General features: G+C 37.9%; 2 protein-coding genes across 2 annotated transcripts; one reads left to right on the top strand and one right to left on the bottom strand.

The window, feature by feature from the left end:
- The first annotated feature begins 145 nt into the window (after positions 1-145).
- LOC108611334 (mitochondrial import inner membrane translocase subunit Tim21) lies at positions 146-1,065 on the top strand. Its single transcript, XM_018003900.2, has 3 exons — positions 146-282; positions 338-747; positions 812-1,065. Exons 1-3 carry the CDS (start codon positions 153-155, stop codon positions 974-976), a joined length of 705 nt encoding a protein of 234 aa, XP_017859389.1. The 5' UTR covers positions 146-152; the 3' UTR covers positions 977-1,065.
- On the bottom strand, positions 1,024-3,574 carry LOC108611332 (transmembrane protein 231). Its single transcript, XM_018003898.2, has one exon. It carries the CDS (start codon positions 2,115-2,117, stop codon positions 1,131-1,133), a length of 987 nt encoding a protein of 328 aa, XP_017859387.1. The 5' UTR covers positions 2,118-3,574; the 3' UTR covers positions 1,024-1,130.
- Between the last annotated feature and the right edge of the window lie 14,317 nt (positions 3,575-17,891).

Below are 17,891 nucleotides of genomic sequence, written 5' to 3'. Positions count from 1 at the left end.
GTGCATCGATAATTGCAATGGATTATATAAAATATATCGTTAATTTACTCATCACCAAATTCATCAAAACATATGTTCAACTTATATTTTGTTATTCACACACACGGCAATTTGCTATTTAATTTGGTTTAGATAATTATTTTACTCAAAACATGGCACAGTCAATACTACTGCGCAGTTTATTGCTGCACAGGAAAACGATGCTGTTGCCGACAACCACACGGCTTCGATCTCTAGCAGCGTTGCATTTGAGCAATTCCGTAGCGCAGCAAGCGAAAAGCAGTTTGTAATTCCCAAAATAGGAATGTGACCCTGGGCTAATAAATCATTTTGTTAGATGGTGGCGCACTCCAGGAGTCTAGCGGAGGAGGTAGTAATGTGTCTACTGATGTTCGACCCATCGGCGAGAAGATCAAAGAGAACACTAAGACGGCCAGTTATACGGCTATCATTTTGGCTGGACTCGGTGTAACGGGCATTATGTTTTATGCCATTTTCCGCGAGCTTTTCTCCAAGGAGAGTTCGTGCAATATATATTCCAAGGCATTGCAAATGGTCGTTGATGATCCCCGAGTACAGGATGCCATTGGATCACCCATCAAGGGCTTTGGGGAGACGTCGCGTCGTGGTCGTCGCCAGCATGTGGCCCACACAAGCTTCGAGCGGAATGGAGTGCCTCACATGCGCATGCAGTTCTATGTGCAAGGACTGCGAAATAAGGCAACCGTACAGCTGGAAGCAAGAAGGGTGCGCACTCTAACTAGAGATCTTAAGATCTATATATAATCTTCTACTATTGTTTTCAATGCAGGACTCAAAAGGACAGCTGGAATTCCGTTATTTATTTGTGCAATTAGATCATTACCCACGCACCACAATCGTCCTGGCGGATAACCGTGCCTATGATCCTACGCCGGATCGTGCCCAATCGGGCTTTGGCAATTTGGCCCTCATGTCCAACAGCCGCGACAAATAGAAAAGCCGGAGCCACTATAATCCATAATCCAACACAAACACCTAAAATTTTATGTATGATTTGTTATTTAATGTACACATTGACTGAAATTGGGAAAAGTGTCTCATTCGCCTATGGAGAAATTGTCCATTTCTAGAATGGCGCCCGACTCGTGTCAGTAGAGCTTCTTCCATGGAATTATCTCCCACGAGCGAACGATATGGCGTCCGAATAGAAAATCCTTCAGCTTGTTCATAATGTAAAATGAAATGCCAAAGAATGACGCAAAATACAACCAGAACTGTCCAAGACGTTCCCAAATGCTCAAATGATAGCGTGCCGGCAACTGCAGCACATCCAACTCCAGGTTGATGGTTAGGCCGGGAGTTAAGCGTGGCGGTGCGGGCCTGTAATAAGTCTCCTGCACAGCCAGCTGGAAGTAGGCCGGATTAGCTTTCACCTGGGCCAGCAGCGATTCCATTTTATATTGGGAAATGTCCGCCAAGCTGTTGTTCGTGTCCAGTTGCACCTGGCGGAAATGGGTCTGCAGGTTACGTCCCGGAAACGGGCAGGTGAACTCCACAAATTGCTTCAGCTTGAGTTCGCCTTTCAGCTGGACGTGTCCGTTCTGGAGCCGCATAGCCTGCGGCATTTGGAGTTGATCTGCCAGCACAGCGGGCGGATTAAGGAGGCATTTGTGGCGCAGCTGCGCCTCGAAAAACAGCAGCAAATCGAAGTTTATCAGAGGTGCAGGCAGTTGCTGCAGCTCCAGTTGAAAGTGCACTCGATCCGTTACCGCATCGTAGTCCAGGTCCTGTGTCCAATATTTGCTCGCCTCGCAGCGGCTCGAATAGTTTTGCATTCGTGCATTGAAGTTGGCGAAGCTGCTGCAGGCCACAAAGGACGATTCTAGCGACTCATGGTCCTGCGATGACTCCACGTGAGCCACAAATATATACTGATACTTAAACTTCAGATCCGGCTGCTCATATAACACGCGTGATTCCGATATGCCGGAGTAGGGACTCAGAAGAGAAACCAATAAGACGGGCAACATTACGGAAAGGGCTATAAAGACGAGCACCAGCAGCGAGGCGAGCGAACATAGTGAGTTCTTGTACACAATGGCCGTGTTTGTGGTGTGCAACGGTATGAATTTCATCCTGATTACTTAATTTTCTCAACTGATATTCGACTGTCGAAGCAAACTTTGCAATTGTCAAGTTGTGTTTTGATTTAATTCAAATTGGTTGCCAAGCAACGTCCGTCAAGTGGCGTCATCTATTGTTCAAATGGATGTCAATGATTTCAGACGTTTCATAGCTGTCAGCCTGTGTCAGTTTGCGGTAGTTTTTGACAAGTCATACGCGGGGTAAGTGCCTATTTCACAAGTTTTGTAGCTATTTGCTTGTGTAAATCTGTAATTTTTCGATAAGCTGGTTGCAAGTTCGTTAAGCGTGGAGCAGTTGAAATTAACGTTATTTTAAGAGTCGTTTAAAAGAGGCAATGATTAAAAGCAATTTCCCAAAAACTTGATCTCTTTCCTTTTTTTTTACTATCTCACTGCATGTCAGGCTTGCTGGCAATGTGATCGCTGCGCTTTCAACACTCTTTAAACTAAGCGCATTAAATTTAAAGCTTCAACTTCCGATTTTTATGCGTTTCAGGTAGAAAACCAGTTGCCTCATTTAAATTTGCGCAAATGTTGGTCAAGTCAAAATTTTGTATTTTGTATTTTTCTGTAAAGTTTACTTTTCACTTTTTGGTTTTCGATCGATGAGGGCTGCAGCTTCTGTTATTGGAATCGGGGCGTCTCGTTGCAAGAATCCCATAATTATGTGCAATCAATACTTTTGCGGTATCGGCTTATGCTTAAGCTCCATATGGCCGGAACGGATGCATTTCGCTGAGGATCAATTGACGAACGGAGTCAGCTAAATAATTGACCAGAATCGTGTTGGCCAGTTCACTAATAAAGCGATTGGCAACGTCCCATTCGAGGTGATTCTTAAGGCGGATGCGTGCACTGTTCAAGTTTTCAGCTGCTATTGATTTCAATTAAGTGAAAGAAATACTCGTAACTCTTTAGTTGATTGACTGACAGACTGTTTTAAAAACAGTTAATGTGAACTTGGTAATTCTTTTAGTATATTTTTATTATAAATATTTCCATATAATGAATTAATATATTATAAATTGTAGAATTCCCTTAGACCAAGCAAACAGAAAATTCTCTTTTCTTTTGACTTGAATCTGTTTAAATGAGCCATCAAAAACATTGACTTAGCCAATCTGAGCTGTGACAAGGCTTACTATATGTATTAAAATATATATTAGTCTCTTTATTTTCTCTGGTTGTCAATTTATTCTTTTGACATTCAATTGTCAAGTTGTTGTGCAACTTCTTCTGTTTACTTTCGTAACTTAGGCATTTGCTTCAGCCCGGATTGTCGTCTGCGTGATATGTCAGTTAAATATCGCCTGCTTGAATATATTTTCATATACATTTATTTATTTTTATTTTTTTGTGATGGGCATGCTCTTGTCAAAACTAAGAAAAAGCAGTTAAGAAATATGATGAATAAATAAATAAATAAATAAACCGCAGCACTCTTTGACAGTTACATGTGTTTGACAGTTGGACAGGGTTGCCAAGTGTGTGCATGAAATATGAAATGTTACTTGATTGATTCACTGTAATACCCCCAAAACACACACACACACACACAACAGATTGAAAGTGAGCTCACAGCTTTACTAAAACAAGAAAAAAACAAGTAAGAAGGCTCCAGTCGAGACTGCTCGACTAGGAGATACCCTGAACCCTCCAAACTGATATTCTAATCATTCTGGACTTCTTTTATGCACACATACATACACATGCACGTATAAGCACGCGCTTTGCAAACTGCGCAGCTAGCAGCGGCTGCGCTTGGGCTGCACTGCAGTGTGGGCAATATAACGAGAATTTATTTGTTGAATAATTTCTTTTGTAGACATACGATCTTAATGAAACTTTTAGAGCGTAATCATATGGCTTAAATGTGTGTACATTTCAAAGCACAAGTCTCTAGTACTTGAAATGCGTTTTTTACAAATTGGGGGCGAAGGGGGCGTGGTATCCAAAATCTGTAAATTACAAAATCTTTGTATCCATTAACTTTATATACAACGCAAATTTGAAGTCTCCAGGTCTAAAAGTGTTCAAAATAAGCTGAAAAAACATTGTCGATTTTTCGATTATTCTCGATAAAAAAGTTATCGGATGAGTTATCGAAAAAATAAAGCAAACTTGTACTGCCTATGGTATACACGAGTATGCTTGCCAAATTTCAGCTCTCTAGCTCTTATATCTTCTGAGATCCTTTTGCTCATACGGACGGACGGACGGACGGACGGACGGACGGACGGACGGACGGACGGACGGACGGACAGACAGACGGACAGGGCTATATCGACTCAGCTCGTCGTCCTGATCAAGAATATATATACTTTATGGGGTCTGCGATGATTCCTTCTGCCTGTTACATACTTTTCACAAAACCATTATACCCTGATTTCCCATTTTCAATGGGTTCAGGGTATAAAAATCGGGAGAAAAATTGGGATTTAAGAAAAGAAAAATCAATATTTTTACAACTGTTTTACGCAAGTGCTGAACACGACTGCTTAATACTCTACTACATTATATGTAGGAAATGTTGATTACTCGAATAAGCCTGGTGGAAAAACCAAAGGATCTAGCAATGGACGGACGATATATAGACGATTATGGATTGCTTCATGGACGAGTGGGTAGAGGGAAGCTAGTTGGAAGAATGGAAGCTTAAATAGATGAAAACTGCTCGATTAATAAACAGATGGATAAGTAGATGAATAAACACGAGGAAAGACTGCAGGCGAAAGCTAATAAAGCAACTGAAAGACGAACGAAGGAATCAAAAAGAAAAGAGAAAACTAATGTACTCATGTAAAAAAAGCGTATACAGTCAAGATGGCGAATATACATGCATACGCACATACATATATATGCCCAACTACACAGACACACACACACACGCATAGCCCCCACACAGTCACAGTCACAGTCACACCTTGACGCACATTTGATATGCGAGGCACGCAGCCAGGACAACGCCAGCTCTGCGCCCATATATCCTTTTTCAACGAAAATTTCAGCTTTCACTTGGCTGCGCGTACGTGACGCCGTTTGCCGCAAAGGAGCTGTTGAAGTGCCAAATTTGCACAGCCACGCCAGATAGAGGAGGGGGCGGGGCGGGCGGGTGGTGGCACAGGCAAATACAGGTGGGCGTGTTGTGTATTGGTGTGTGTGTGTGTGTGTGAGGGGGGTAAAAAGTAGCAGTTTATTAGGCGCACCAAATTAACATAGGACTACTAATGTTCTTTCGGCCACCTAACCTAGCGCAGCTCAGCCAGAAACGTTTCGGCTGGCGAATTTCATTAGAGTGCAGAGTCCCGTTTGTTATTGTTCTTTTTTTTCTAAAATTACAACGCCTGCGCGAATTTATTTGATTTGCCTTTTTTTTTGTGCACTTTTTTTTCTCATCTTTTCACCTAGTGTGCCTGTGAAGCCCCTCTCGGCTGGATGCTGGAAAAACGAAGGGGAAATTGTGCGTCCATTGTTGGCTTTTCTTGCCCCCCATTCGTTTTCCTCTTTTGGTATATTTAGTTAGTATCCCCAAGGAAATCAAAGAAAAATGTATGAACGTTGAGAAAGTTGCTTTAATATTTATATTATATGTGGGTGTGTACATGTATGTATGCACTCCTTTTATATGTATGTATGTGTTCATAATTCCCCTTACAACATTCAAGCGCTAAAGTGTTACACACAGACAATCATACAAATGAGAGGGGTAGTTGTGCTAGGTGGCTGCAAAGAGAGAGGGAGAGAGAGGGGGAGGTAGGATGAGGCAGACACAGGAGTGGAGTGCTCATCACTGCATATACACATATATATATATACTTATATATGTATGTATATATGTACTTGACAATCAGGCCGCAAGCATATGTTACCCGATAATTTGCCGAAAGTTTTAATGAAAGACATGGGACTCATTTCTCGTGCTGTCTCCACTGCGGGCAATGCTCTGTCTCCCTCCCACGCACAGTCACTCTAATTCTTTCTCTGTCTAGCATACACTCTGTGCGCTTCTCAGCTTTTGTCGCCATTTTGTGTGCTGCTTCGTGTTGAAGCAACATTTTTGATGAGCTTCAGCAAAAGTTTATATCTGTGTGCGCATATTTGTGCGTGTGTGTGTTTGTGTGTGTGTGTGTGTGTGTAGAGGGTTGCCTTTTATATAATTTTCATTTTTCATTTTATATAAATGACAATTGCCTGAGTTGAGTTGAGTTGAACTGAGTCCTGCTCGTCCTGTTCGTCCTGCTCGTCCTGTTCGTTCTGCTGCAGGCAACTGTAATCACACCATATCTGTTGAAAGTTTATTATAATGCTCTGCATATATTTGCCATGCAAAATGTTGTAAGCGCTAAACATGAACATGAAGTTACAACAATATGCTAACTTTCTTGGCTCGCTCTGTTGGCCAAGATGTGTTGATGCCAAATATCTAACTCAAATTTGGGGGAGTGATGCCATTTAACTTTTGTATTCAAATAGTAAAGCTTCAATAGTTGGGGCTTATAAAATACAAGTAATTTAAGCTGAACAAATAATAATAATAAATAAATTGGCTAAATTAATAAATTGCGTAAATAATATTTGCATTATCTGAAAAATACGGGAAAATACTATAAAAACTACTTTAAAATACTATATAATACTAGAAACTACTGCAAAGTAAACATTCATTAAATATGCATTAAACTTTTATTTTTAAAATACTTACATATTTTATTTTGACATGATTTTTTTTTTTTGAGGTTTTACATATTTTAAAGGGCAACAAATAAATTAATTAAATAAAAAATATTTAACAAGAATATAATATTCCGACGATAAAATTTATACATATATGATATATTAATATTATTTTTAATTAAAATTTTAAGCATTTTATAACTTATAACTTACTGTTATAGGAATTATCAGACTTTTATTTTCTATCGAAAACTCGTTACATCTATAATCTACCAAAGATCTCTATAATCTACATACTATATAAATATGTATATTTATATATCATACCTACCCTTTACAAATATATGGGTGTAGATATGTACAACCATAGATTTTATTTCAACTAAGCTTCAGAATATATCTTAGCTGTCGCGCTCATAAATAATAACGCATTCCAAATACTTTCAACATTTTCAATGCATATCAAATGGAGAATCCAAAATAAAAATACAATTTTAACCGAATGACAACTGGCAGTCAGATGCGCTATGAAAAATCTGCGCAGTTGCCAGACAACTTCACATAAAAGAAAATAAAGGAAAACCAAGTTGAAAATAACAGCGGAAAAAGCTATCGAGAAGCAAGAGCAAGAGTGAGCTAGGTGGCCAAAAGCTCGACTAGGAGTTACCCTATAGCTATGGATCATGGCTTAGAGTGAAGACTCTATGCCAAGATGTGAAATATTAGTTAACTATGTAGTTTACTATAATGGGCATACTCAGTTGGCATCTTCTAAATCATTAGGGCTTACGGACTAAATCGAAAATGTCCTAAGATATTTATCGGTTTTGTGGAAGTATATTAGGTAATCGATAAGACACATGAAATAGGAAGATGTATTTATCATCTTGTATATCGATTTTTGTATCATAAAATTTATATATATTTTTACCTATGACAATATTCATTAGTAAAGTATTCATTAGTAAAGTATAATTTAAAAAAAAAAAAAAAAAAAAAAAAAAAAAAAAACAATACATTCAAGTCAATATCCTTTCATCACTGTTTTACTTGTCTTTTCGGACTATCTCTCTCTTCCTCCTCCCTCTCTATCTCTAATTTAATTACAAAGTCTGTCTCTTTCTCTGTGTAGCTTACTCTAGCTCCAGCTATATATCAAAAGTTAACTTTCCTTCTCTACCTATCTTTATTTTATTTATTTCTTTGGATATCTAACCAAAATGTTTTCCAAAATCATACTTGTATTTTTTTGGCTTTCAATGAACTAGGATACACGTACATAAGTATACCCTCTTGATCTCTACACGTTTACAGGGTATAACAACTACGCGAACTGCACAAAGCGCCAACGCGTCCCGCTGGGCACACAACACAGACGACAACTGTCCATGTTGTGTAGGGGATCGCACGGGGGCGGAGCTGTGTGGGGGCTGTGGAGCTGAGTCCAGCGCCGGACATCATGTCATGCAAATACAAATATGTACAAGTGCAGTTTCCAATTTTTTTATTGCTCTGTTTTTTATGCTGTTTGGGTAATAAGCGCAAAACTTTGACAGTTTGTTATCCGCATTTGTTAGACATTTGTTTGGGATTTTTTTTTCAATACCCTGTAATTGTGGGGCAGTTGAAAGAAGTGGGTTTAATGAAAAAGAATGGGGATAAACAAATATTCGATTATAATCGATAATGTTTATATAAGACTATACTCCATAAATATGAGTTTCCAGTACGATTCATTTTGCAGATTATTTTAGCGCATACATAAATGTCTATATAAAGGTATCCAAAGTCCATCTAAACAACTGAATAGGATTTTTTTTCTTTTGATGAATATCTGCTCTCTCTTTTTAGAAAGACAATGCAGATCGATATTTTTTAGATCCCATCTTGAAATTTCTGATATTCAAAAAATCAGATGAAATCTCGTTGATTTTAATAATGATATAATATTCGAAAACTAGCTTGGTGTTTACTAAATCAATGGGTATCGATTACACTTACATGAATATAAACATCTCATTTACATACTTATACAGTAAGGTACTTAATCGGTCAGATATACTCATAGGGCATCTCTTAGCCAAGCATTTACCACTGTTGCACTTTGGCTTGTATATTTTGTTATGTTTCGCGCCTCCCTCAGCGCACACCTGTTCAGGTTGGAGACTGACAGCTTCGCATTCGCAACGCTTTTCTAAACGGCTCCAACGGGAGCTACGAACGGCCAGAAACTGAGAGCTGGAAACAGCGAGGCGGCTGAGGCGAGGCTTCCAGGCGAAATGATAAGTGGAGACAACTGAAATGGACTCACACGGCGCTGGGCTGTCTCTCGGCTGGCCAGGAATTAGAACGGAAAACCTTTTTTTCTCGGGTCCTTAGACATGTGCATGTAATTTGCGGTTTGTTGAGGCCGGGCCACTTTTTTTAATTTTTTTATTTTTTATTTTTGGGCATTTTTTTGATCCGCCTTTTGTGTAATACTTTTCTCACCTTTTGCCACTCGATTGTAACGGCTGCCGTTGTTTTTGCTGGGCGTTCACTGTAACCAAATGTTCCAAATTGAAGTATTTTACATTTTTTGTGTGTTGGTGTTCGCTGTTTAACTGCAATTAAAGTTTTTAAGCACTGATCGAAGGATATTCATTTAGGATATTGCATTGCATGCCTGCGGTTTCAATTGCATGCACAAATTTGGAACAAAAATATGTAATACGGGGCGTTGCGGAAGCAATTAGGGGCATTTAAATAATAGCGGAGAGCAAATGAGGGCATATGGTGAGGTGAGCAGTTGAGTTGGAGTTGGAGGAGCAGCAGGGCAATGCGCATCAAATATTTAAAAAAAGTTAAAAACAAGTAAGAAGGCTCCAGTCGAGACTGCTCGACTAGGAGATACCCTGAACCCTCCAAACTGATATTCTAATCATTCTGGACTTCTTTTATGCACACATACATACACATGCACGTATAAGCACGCGCTTTGCAAACTGCGCAGCTAGCAGCGGCTGCGCTTGGGCTGCACTGCAGTGTGGGCAATATAACGAGAATTTATTTGTTGAATAATTTCTTTTGTAGACATACGATCTTAATGAAACTTTTAGAGCGTAATCATATGTGTGTACATTTCAAAGCACAAGTCTCTAGTACTTGAAATGCGTTTTTTACAAATTGGGGGCGAAGGGGGCGTGGTATCCAAAATCTGTAAATTACAAAATCTTTGTATCCATTAACTTTATATACAACGCAAATTTGAAGTCTCCAGGTCTAAAAGTGTTCAAAATAAGCTGAAAAAACATTGTCGATTTTTCGATTATTCTCGATAAAAAAGTTATCGGATGAGTTATCGAAAAAATAAAGCAAACTTGTACTGCCTATGGTATACACGAGTATGCTTGCCAAATTTCAGCTCTCTAGCTCTTATATCTTCTGAGATCCTTTTGCTCATACGGACGGACGGACGGACGGACGGACGGACGGACAGACGGACAGGGCTATATCGACTCAGCTCGTCGTCCTGATCAAGAATATATATACTTTATGGGGTCTGCGATGATTCCTTCTGCCTGTTACATACTTTTCACAAAACCATTATACCCTGATTTCCCATTTTCAATGGGTTCAGGGTATAACAATGTTATGATCGTAAATGAAGAGCCATTGAGCTCTAACAAAGAAGCTATACAATACTACGACAGTTTCTTAGCTTATGTAGTACATATGAAGGGAAATACTCTGTAAATACATGATAGTTGAAGAGGGTTGTGTTGGGCGTGGATATTTGGGAGTGTATAGTGAAAAGAACAAAGAACTTGGAATTTGAATATTTTATATTATATTGTATTATTATATTGAAGTTGACTGGAATTGAAGCTTAAAATACTATGGAAAAAATAAAGAACAGTGTTAGGTGATATCTAGATTTCTAGTCTGGTCTAGTCTACATTTTATTTATTTATTTATTTATTTATTTTTTTTTTTTTTGAGGCACATTATGTTTTGATACTTTAGCTCTACATAGTAAATTTCTAATCTATCAAATTTTATTAAATTAATGAAATAATTATGTAAAGAATATTATTATGATATAAATTCAGTAACAAATAATGAATAAAAGCAAAAGCGCATACAATGATCAAATAAAAGTTAAAAAAAAGGAATAAATATTGCGAATATATTATATTTAATCCATAGGCAAAATATAAAGTTAATTATAACATATAACAAAAAAAAAAAAAAACAAATTAGATATACTATATATTTAATATCTATCAGCGTAATACTTCGGTAAAAGTCATCATCTCATCAAATCATAAACAACTGATTTTACAGGGTATCTGTCATTAAGGCATTTAAGCTTAATCCCATGACTTGTTTTAATTTCAATATTTGTTGTCCCGCCTGGCGACAAACAAAGCCGCCACAAATCGTTAAATCTAATCAATGAATATATAATAACTGCCATAAATGAGCCAAGTGTGGAAAACATTAAGAAAAATACAAAAAATACAAAAAAAAAATAAAAAACTATAAAAATATCATGCAGCAATTTGCTCAAAAAAAAAAAAAACAAGTAAGAAGGCTCCAGTCGAGACTGCTCGACTAGGAGATACCCTGAACCCTCCAAACTGATATTCTAATCATTCTGGACTTCTTTTATGCACACATACATACACATGCACGTATAAGCACGCGCTTTGCAAACTGCGCAGCTAGCAGCGGCTGCGCTTGGGCTGCACTGCAGTGTGGGCAATATAACGAGAATTTATTTGTTGAATAATTTCTTTTGTAGACATACGATCTTAATGAAACTTTTAGAGCGTAATCATATGGCTTAAATGTGTGTACATTTCAAAGCACAAGTCTCTAGTACTTGAAATGCGTTTTTTACAAATTGGGGGCGAAGGGGGCGTGGTATCCAAAATCTGTAAATTACAAAATCTTTGTATCCATTAACTTTATATACAACGCAAATTTGAAGTCTCCAGGTCTAAAAGTGTTCAAAATAAGCTGAAAAAACATTGTCGATTTTTCGATTATTCTCGATAAAAAAGTTATCGGATGAGTTATCGAAAAAATAAAGCAAACTTGTACTGCCTATGGTATACACGAGTATGCTTGCCAAATTTCAGCTCTCTAGCTCTTATATCTTCTGAGATCCTTTTGCTCATACGGACGGACGGACGGACGGACGGACGGACGGACAGACGGACAGGGCTATATCGACTCAGCTCGTCGTCCTGATCAAGAATATATATACTTTATGGGGTCTGCGATGATTCCTTCTGCCTGTTACATACTTTTCACAAAACCATTATACCCTGATTTCCCATTTTCAATGGGTTCAGGGTATAAAAAAAAAAAAAAAAATTCCAACTATATCTTGTATCGTAAAATCAAGATAAGAGGCAAAAATGTGATCGTCAGACACTTAAAACAGTGGGCGAGCTGCATAAACTAAGAAATTTGTTTAATAACCGGCACGGAGCGGGGGGTAATGTGTGAAGAAAAGTATCAAATAACTCAAATACTTCAAGTATGGATCATAAAAACTGAAACAGAAATTCGGTTCGTTTTTGGTTATTTTTTATACCCTGAACCCATTGAAAATGGGAAATCAGGGTATAATGGTTTTGTGAAAAGTATGTAACAGGCAGAAGGAATCATCGCAGACCCCATAAAGTATATATATTCTTGATCAGGACGACGAGCTGAGTCGATATAGCCCTGTCCGTCTGTCCGTCCGTATGAGCAAAAGAATCTCAGAAGATATAAGAGCTAGAGAGCTGAAATTTGGCAAGCATACTCGTGTATACCATAGGCAGTACAAGTTTGCTTTATTTTTTCGATAACTCATCCGATAACTTTTTTATCGAGAATAATCGAAAAATCGACAATGTTTTTTCAGCTTATTTTGAACACTTTTAGACCTGGAGACTTCAAATTTGCGTTGTATATAAAGTTAATGGATACAAAGATTTTGTAATTTACAGATTTTGGATACCACGCCCCCTTCGCCCCCAATTTGTAAAAAACGCATTTCAAGTACTAGAGACTTGTGCTTTGAAATGTACACACATTTAAGCCATATGATTACGCTCTAAAAGTTTCATTAAGATCGTATGTCTACAAAAGAAATTATTCAACAAATAAATTCTCGTTATATTGCCCACACTGCAGTGCAGCCCAAGCGCAGCCGCTGCTAGCTGCGCAGTTTGCAAAGCGCGTGCTTATACGTGCATGTGTATGTATGTGTGCATAAAAGAAGTCCAGAATGATTAGAATATCAGTTTGGAGGGTTCAGGGTATCTCCTAGTCGAGCAGTCTCGACTGGAGCCTTCTTACTTGTTTTATTTTATTTTTATTTTTTAAGTGGCATTCTTTGTATCGGCGTCTCGTCTCATACAAATGAGCTGTTAAAATAAAAAAGTCGGCATGAGTCCCTAGGTTTATGGCATTAAGACAGCCATTGTTTGTTTGTTGGTTGGCTAAAAAGATTTTCGGTTAGCTGGCCAACACCCCTCCCCCCCTCCCTTCCCCTAACAAAGCTCCCGCTGTGCGCAGCGAAGCGCCGCCAAACTACAGGATATGTTATGTTCGAATACCGCAATCTTTAAGCACCACACATCAAATTTGTACAAAGCATTTAAGCGCCAAGCGCTGAGCAGCCAAAGAAGTTGAAGCTAAGCGAGTTTATATATCGAATATTATACACTCTGAAAGGGTTCCCCATAAAATAGATATGAGTATTCTTGATGAGGTAGGATGAACTGAGTTGATGTAATCATGTTCGACTGTTCGTTCGCAGGGCTAAAGATTTGTAATATGTATATTTATTAATATTCGTTGTATATTTTTCGCTCTATAGATTTAGAATTATGTGAACTATTCGAAATTCCATATTTACTAATCTTACTTCCACACTTAATTTAGAGTCTCATGTATATATACATATATATGTATATACATATATATACAGTCGAGCCTCGATAATTCGTACACCGCTAAATCGAAAATCCCGATAAATTTCGATTCTATCTATTCTATCCCCTTGCAAGAAATTCGTTCTCATTTATTCTCGATAATTTGAATTTCTGTGTAAATCGAAAAAAAAAAAACAATGCCATTTAGAATTATTGGGATTCTTCTATATATATAGTTGTCATATAATCTAACAGCACTTTCAACTACTGTTACCGCTAGGCAGCACAAGCTCAAACATATTCCCATCTATCCAACATAAGTTCAAAACTGAGCAATGGCCCCAGCTTACTTGCCTTGCCTCACAAACATCCTCACATACTCGCAATAGCTCACCTCTCTTAGAGCTTGATGCGCGCCTCATTAGCATTTATGAACGTTGAAATATTTATGATTTTCAAGCGTTGTTAAAAGAAAAATTCATCGATTTAATTTGGGTATTGCCGAACCGCTAGACAATTTCGAATCTGGGACTCCAAAGAGCCAACCAATTAGCTAGAGCACTTGGCATATGCCTCATGTGCGCTCTAAGTGCAATTCCGTACAGGTAATTTCATGCTAATTGCAGGTAGATGGGGGGTTGGGGAGTGGGTGGCCTACCTGCCTGCCTGCCAGAGTTTTGGGAGTTCGCTATGAATGATGGTCGCTACGTGTCGTGGCTGATCAATATGCGTAATCGGTGTAATCAGCTATGCCCTGATTAAATGTGGGCTGAAGCGTGTGCACAGGTATGCTTGATAGTGAAGGTGGGGAGAGTGACAGACAGAGAGAGTGAGAGAAAAGAGGGGAAGCAAAGGAGTGAGCGGAAGGGTATTGGCTTGGGCTGCCTCTGTTTATAACGGTGTTATGTCGTTAATGTGCAATTGGCATGTTGGCAACACAACGCCATTATAAACAGACACATACTGAGAGAGAGTGAGAGAGAGAGAGAGAGAGAGAGAGAGAGAGAGAGAGAGAGAGAGAGAGAGAAAAGCAGCTGCCTCCAATTGAGTTCGTTAAATTGTTAATGAGGCAATTTCTTAAGCCAATCATCAGGAACCGTAAGTAGCACAAGACACCGAAATGGGGTTAATTGGCTTGGCTTATTTCATGTTAGTCAGGCAATATGTTAGTTAATATAGCTACATTTTAGTCACCTAATTGGTTTTGAATGGATATTAAGGGAAGGAAATACATATAGAGAGGAAAAGACAGAGAGATTTTCAAAAATGGGTTATATATTGGAGGTGCAAGATAGAGATTTTATCAGATTTGGTTTAGTATAAAAAAAAATAAAAAATAAAAAAATCTAAAGTGTTTTAGCTCGTCTTGGGCTATTTTCATTGTTCAGCATATATTCTTGATCTGGTCTGCCATTCAATATCCTCCATTTCTATAGGTAACTATAAGAAGAAAGGCTCTTCTGCTTCCTGGAAAAGATTGCTGGATATCCTAGAATCTGATATAAACCTTACACGAATCAAAGAGGATAGGGAAATTGGAAAAAGGGGGAACTCAGAATTCTACTCTTTCCTGTTTGATTCGTATGCGGTTTTCCTGTGGCATTTGGCTTTGCTTTACTATATCCCATAACAACTGTCTCTATTCACCTTAATCTACGTTCATCCTTTATTGCTTCCTGTTCATACTCCATATTGTTGAACTTCATTCTTGTATCAAAAGTCTTTTAAATATTTCTAACCAAAGCATGTTTGCTTTTTTCAATGACCAACATTGACTTCAACATCATTGTCCATTCAAAGAAGACTCTCTAATTGCATATCATCATCGAACAACAAAATACTATTGCTTCTAAATTCTTTAAACGTTCTTCTTTAAGATTCACCTGTTTCCGCTTTAAGCAAACTTTTCGCTTTCCCATGAACTGCTGGACAATTATCTAAATCAACAACCTGCCACAAAAGTTTTACCCTCCCACTCTCCCACATTGCTAGAAAATATTCCCACCCATTCTCAAAGAAAACCGGCGCAATTGATATCTGGTTGGATATATCAATTTACCACACTTACACACACGACATTAATTTTATGTCTATATGTGATTAATACTATTTGCCCGCTATCAACCACCCCGGGTGCAACCCCTGAATGCGGCACACTCCACATATGCCTCCAGTGCCACATACGAGCAAATCCCAGCGGATCGGAAGAGGACGGAAATTTCAATGATTGTCGTAACAAGTGCCAATTTTATGGCCAGAATACCATCTAAAGCTAATCAACCGCAGCACCGCCGACTCTACCCTCATGCCACTCAAATTCTCCATTTGTTTTCCATTTTTCTATATTTTTCATATTTTCTCATCGTTATGGCCAAAAAAGGTTCACACAGACAACGAGGAAAAGAGAAACAAAATTATAACCTGAACTTTTGCCAAATTTTCAGAAAACAAATTAATTCGCACTCAAGTTAGATTCTCAACCCAGTCCTCGACCAAACCACAAAAAAGACAAAACAACAAAAACAACTAGAGAAACTGAAAAGTTGAAAAAGTTCAACCCTGGCAGCTCATCAATTAAAATGAAAACAGCCTGAAAGTTTTTCAAATATATATACATATATTCCAGAGTATATATATATATATTTCTGTTTTCTACCCTGTCAGAAAATTAAGCATAATTACATTTTAATCATCTTTATTGCTCTTTCACAAGTTTACTGTTATGTACAAGTCGCTTTTGCATTATATACTCGCCAGCCACAACAATTAGGGGTTGCCCAAGCCCAATTGCCCTTTTCATAATTTTTTTTTCGCTCTCTCTCTCTCTCTCTCTCTCTGTGCCAGGGACAGCGACGACCTCAGACATATTTTTCGAGTCCAAAACGGTAGCAACCACAAAATTTCATAAAGTTTTTTCCGTTTTACTTGCTGCCCCCAATGTGCTTCATCAATTGCTAATGAGTGGAGCGCCTGAGCCGGGTCTAAAGAGCAAAAGAGACTCTGCTGCCAGCTGTTGTCATTTACTCACTCAACTCGGTTCAAGTACGGCTACGACCACTCGATTGTCTGCTTGAACTCGGTTGAACTGAGCCACATTTCATTTAATTTGTAAGTGATATCAATTTAATAAAGCCAAAATTAGTTACAAATTAAGATGTGGCTGGTGTGGCCCAATGTTGAGTGAGGTGAGAGTGTGAGAGGTTGGGAATTGGGTTTTATTTGGTCTTGGCTAGAGGATAGCTCGATTGCTGGGCATAGGCACGAGGCTGTAATGCATGAAGGAGTAAAGTTTGAAATGAGTTTTTGTTAAGAAAAGAAAGAATTTTAGAGCATTGTAAGCTCCACTACGCCCAAGACAATCAATCAATCTTGTCCTTATGAAAGCCTGTTTTTTTTTTAACTTTTCATAAAACCTTAAATAATTGAAAAGAGATAATAATACTGGGATAAAAAAATAAGAAAAAAAAAATAAAATAAAATCAATGAAATTCAAATTTATTTATTTATTTTTTTTTTGATTTAAATAAAAAAAAAAAATCAATAATAATAATTAAATTCAAGTAGTAGTGAAATCTGTATAGGAGATCTGTCCAAGCTGTAATGCAGGCAGTAAAATATTACTCTCAGTTAACTTGAAAACATCAAAGTTATTTCTGCATAGATGATTGATTTTTCTGTAAAGAATTTGACTCACAGACTGTCAGAGCTACACCTGAGAATCTTAGCTAGCTATTGCTCTGCTACAGCTTCTTTACAACTTTCATCACAACTCCAAAGCTGCCCATCTATATATGCTGTAATTTAATTCATAAAGTTAAGCATTTGATATCCCTAACTAACGATGTACAAAATGCCAGATTCGACATATCTTTCAGCACCTGAATATATGTATGTATGTATGTATGTATTTAACTTTATCATATACTAAAATTTCGCTAGATTCTTTAAATCCCAACTCAAATATATATATATATATATATTTATTTATTTATTTATTTATTTCTTAAAGCTATTGACAAAAACGAGAGTCAATTTTAATTTAAAAAAGCCTATACAAAGTACACGATATAATTTCAAATAGTAACACCAACCCGATGGGGGTATTTTATTTGCCAGTCCGGCCGGCTATGCCCACGTCTCACAGCCAAATATGGTCAGTGATACTATTGAAGCT

This window comes from Drosophila arizonae, chromosome 3, assembly GCF_054131065.1.
Source record: "Drosophila arizonae isolate 15081-1271.41 chromosome 3, UAZ_ARI_1.0, whole genome shotgun sequence".
Classification (NCBI taxonomy): domain Eukaryota; kingdom Metazoa; phylum Arthropoda; class Insecta; order Diptera; family Drosophilidae; genus Drosophila; species Drosophila arizonae.
The sequence above is the reverse complement of the archived record's forward strand: the minus strand, read 5'-3'. Positions and strand labels throughout refer to the sequence as shown.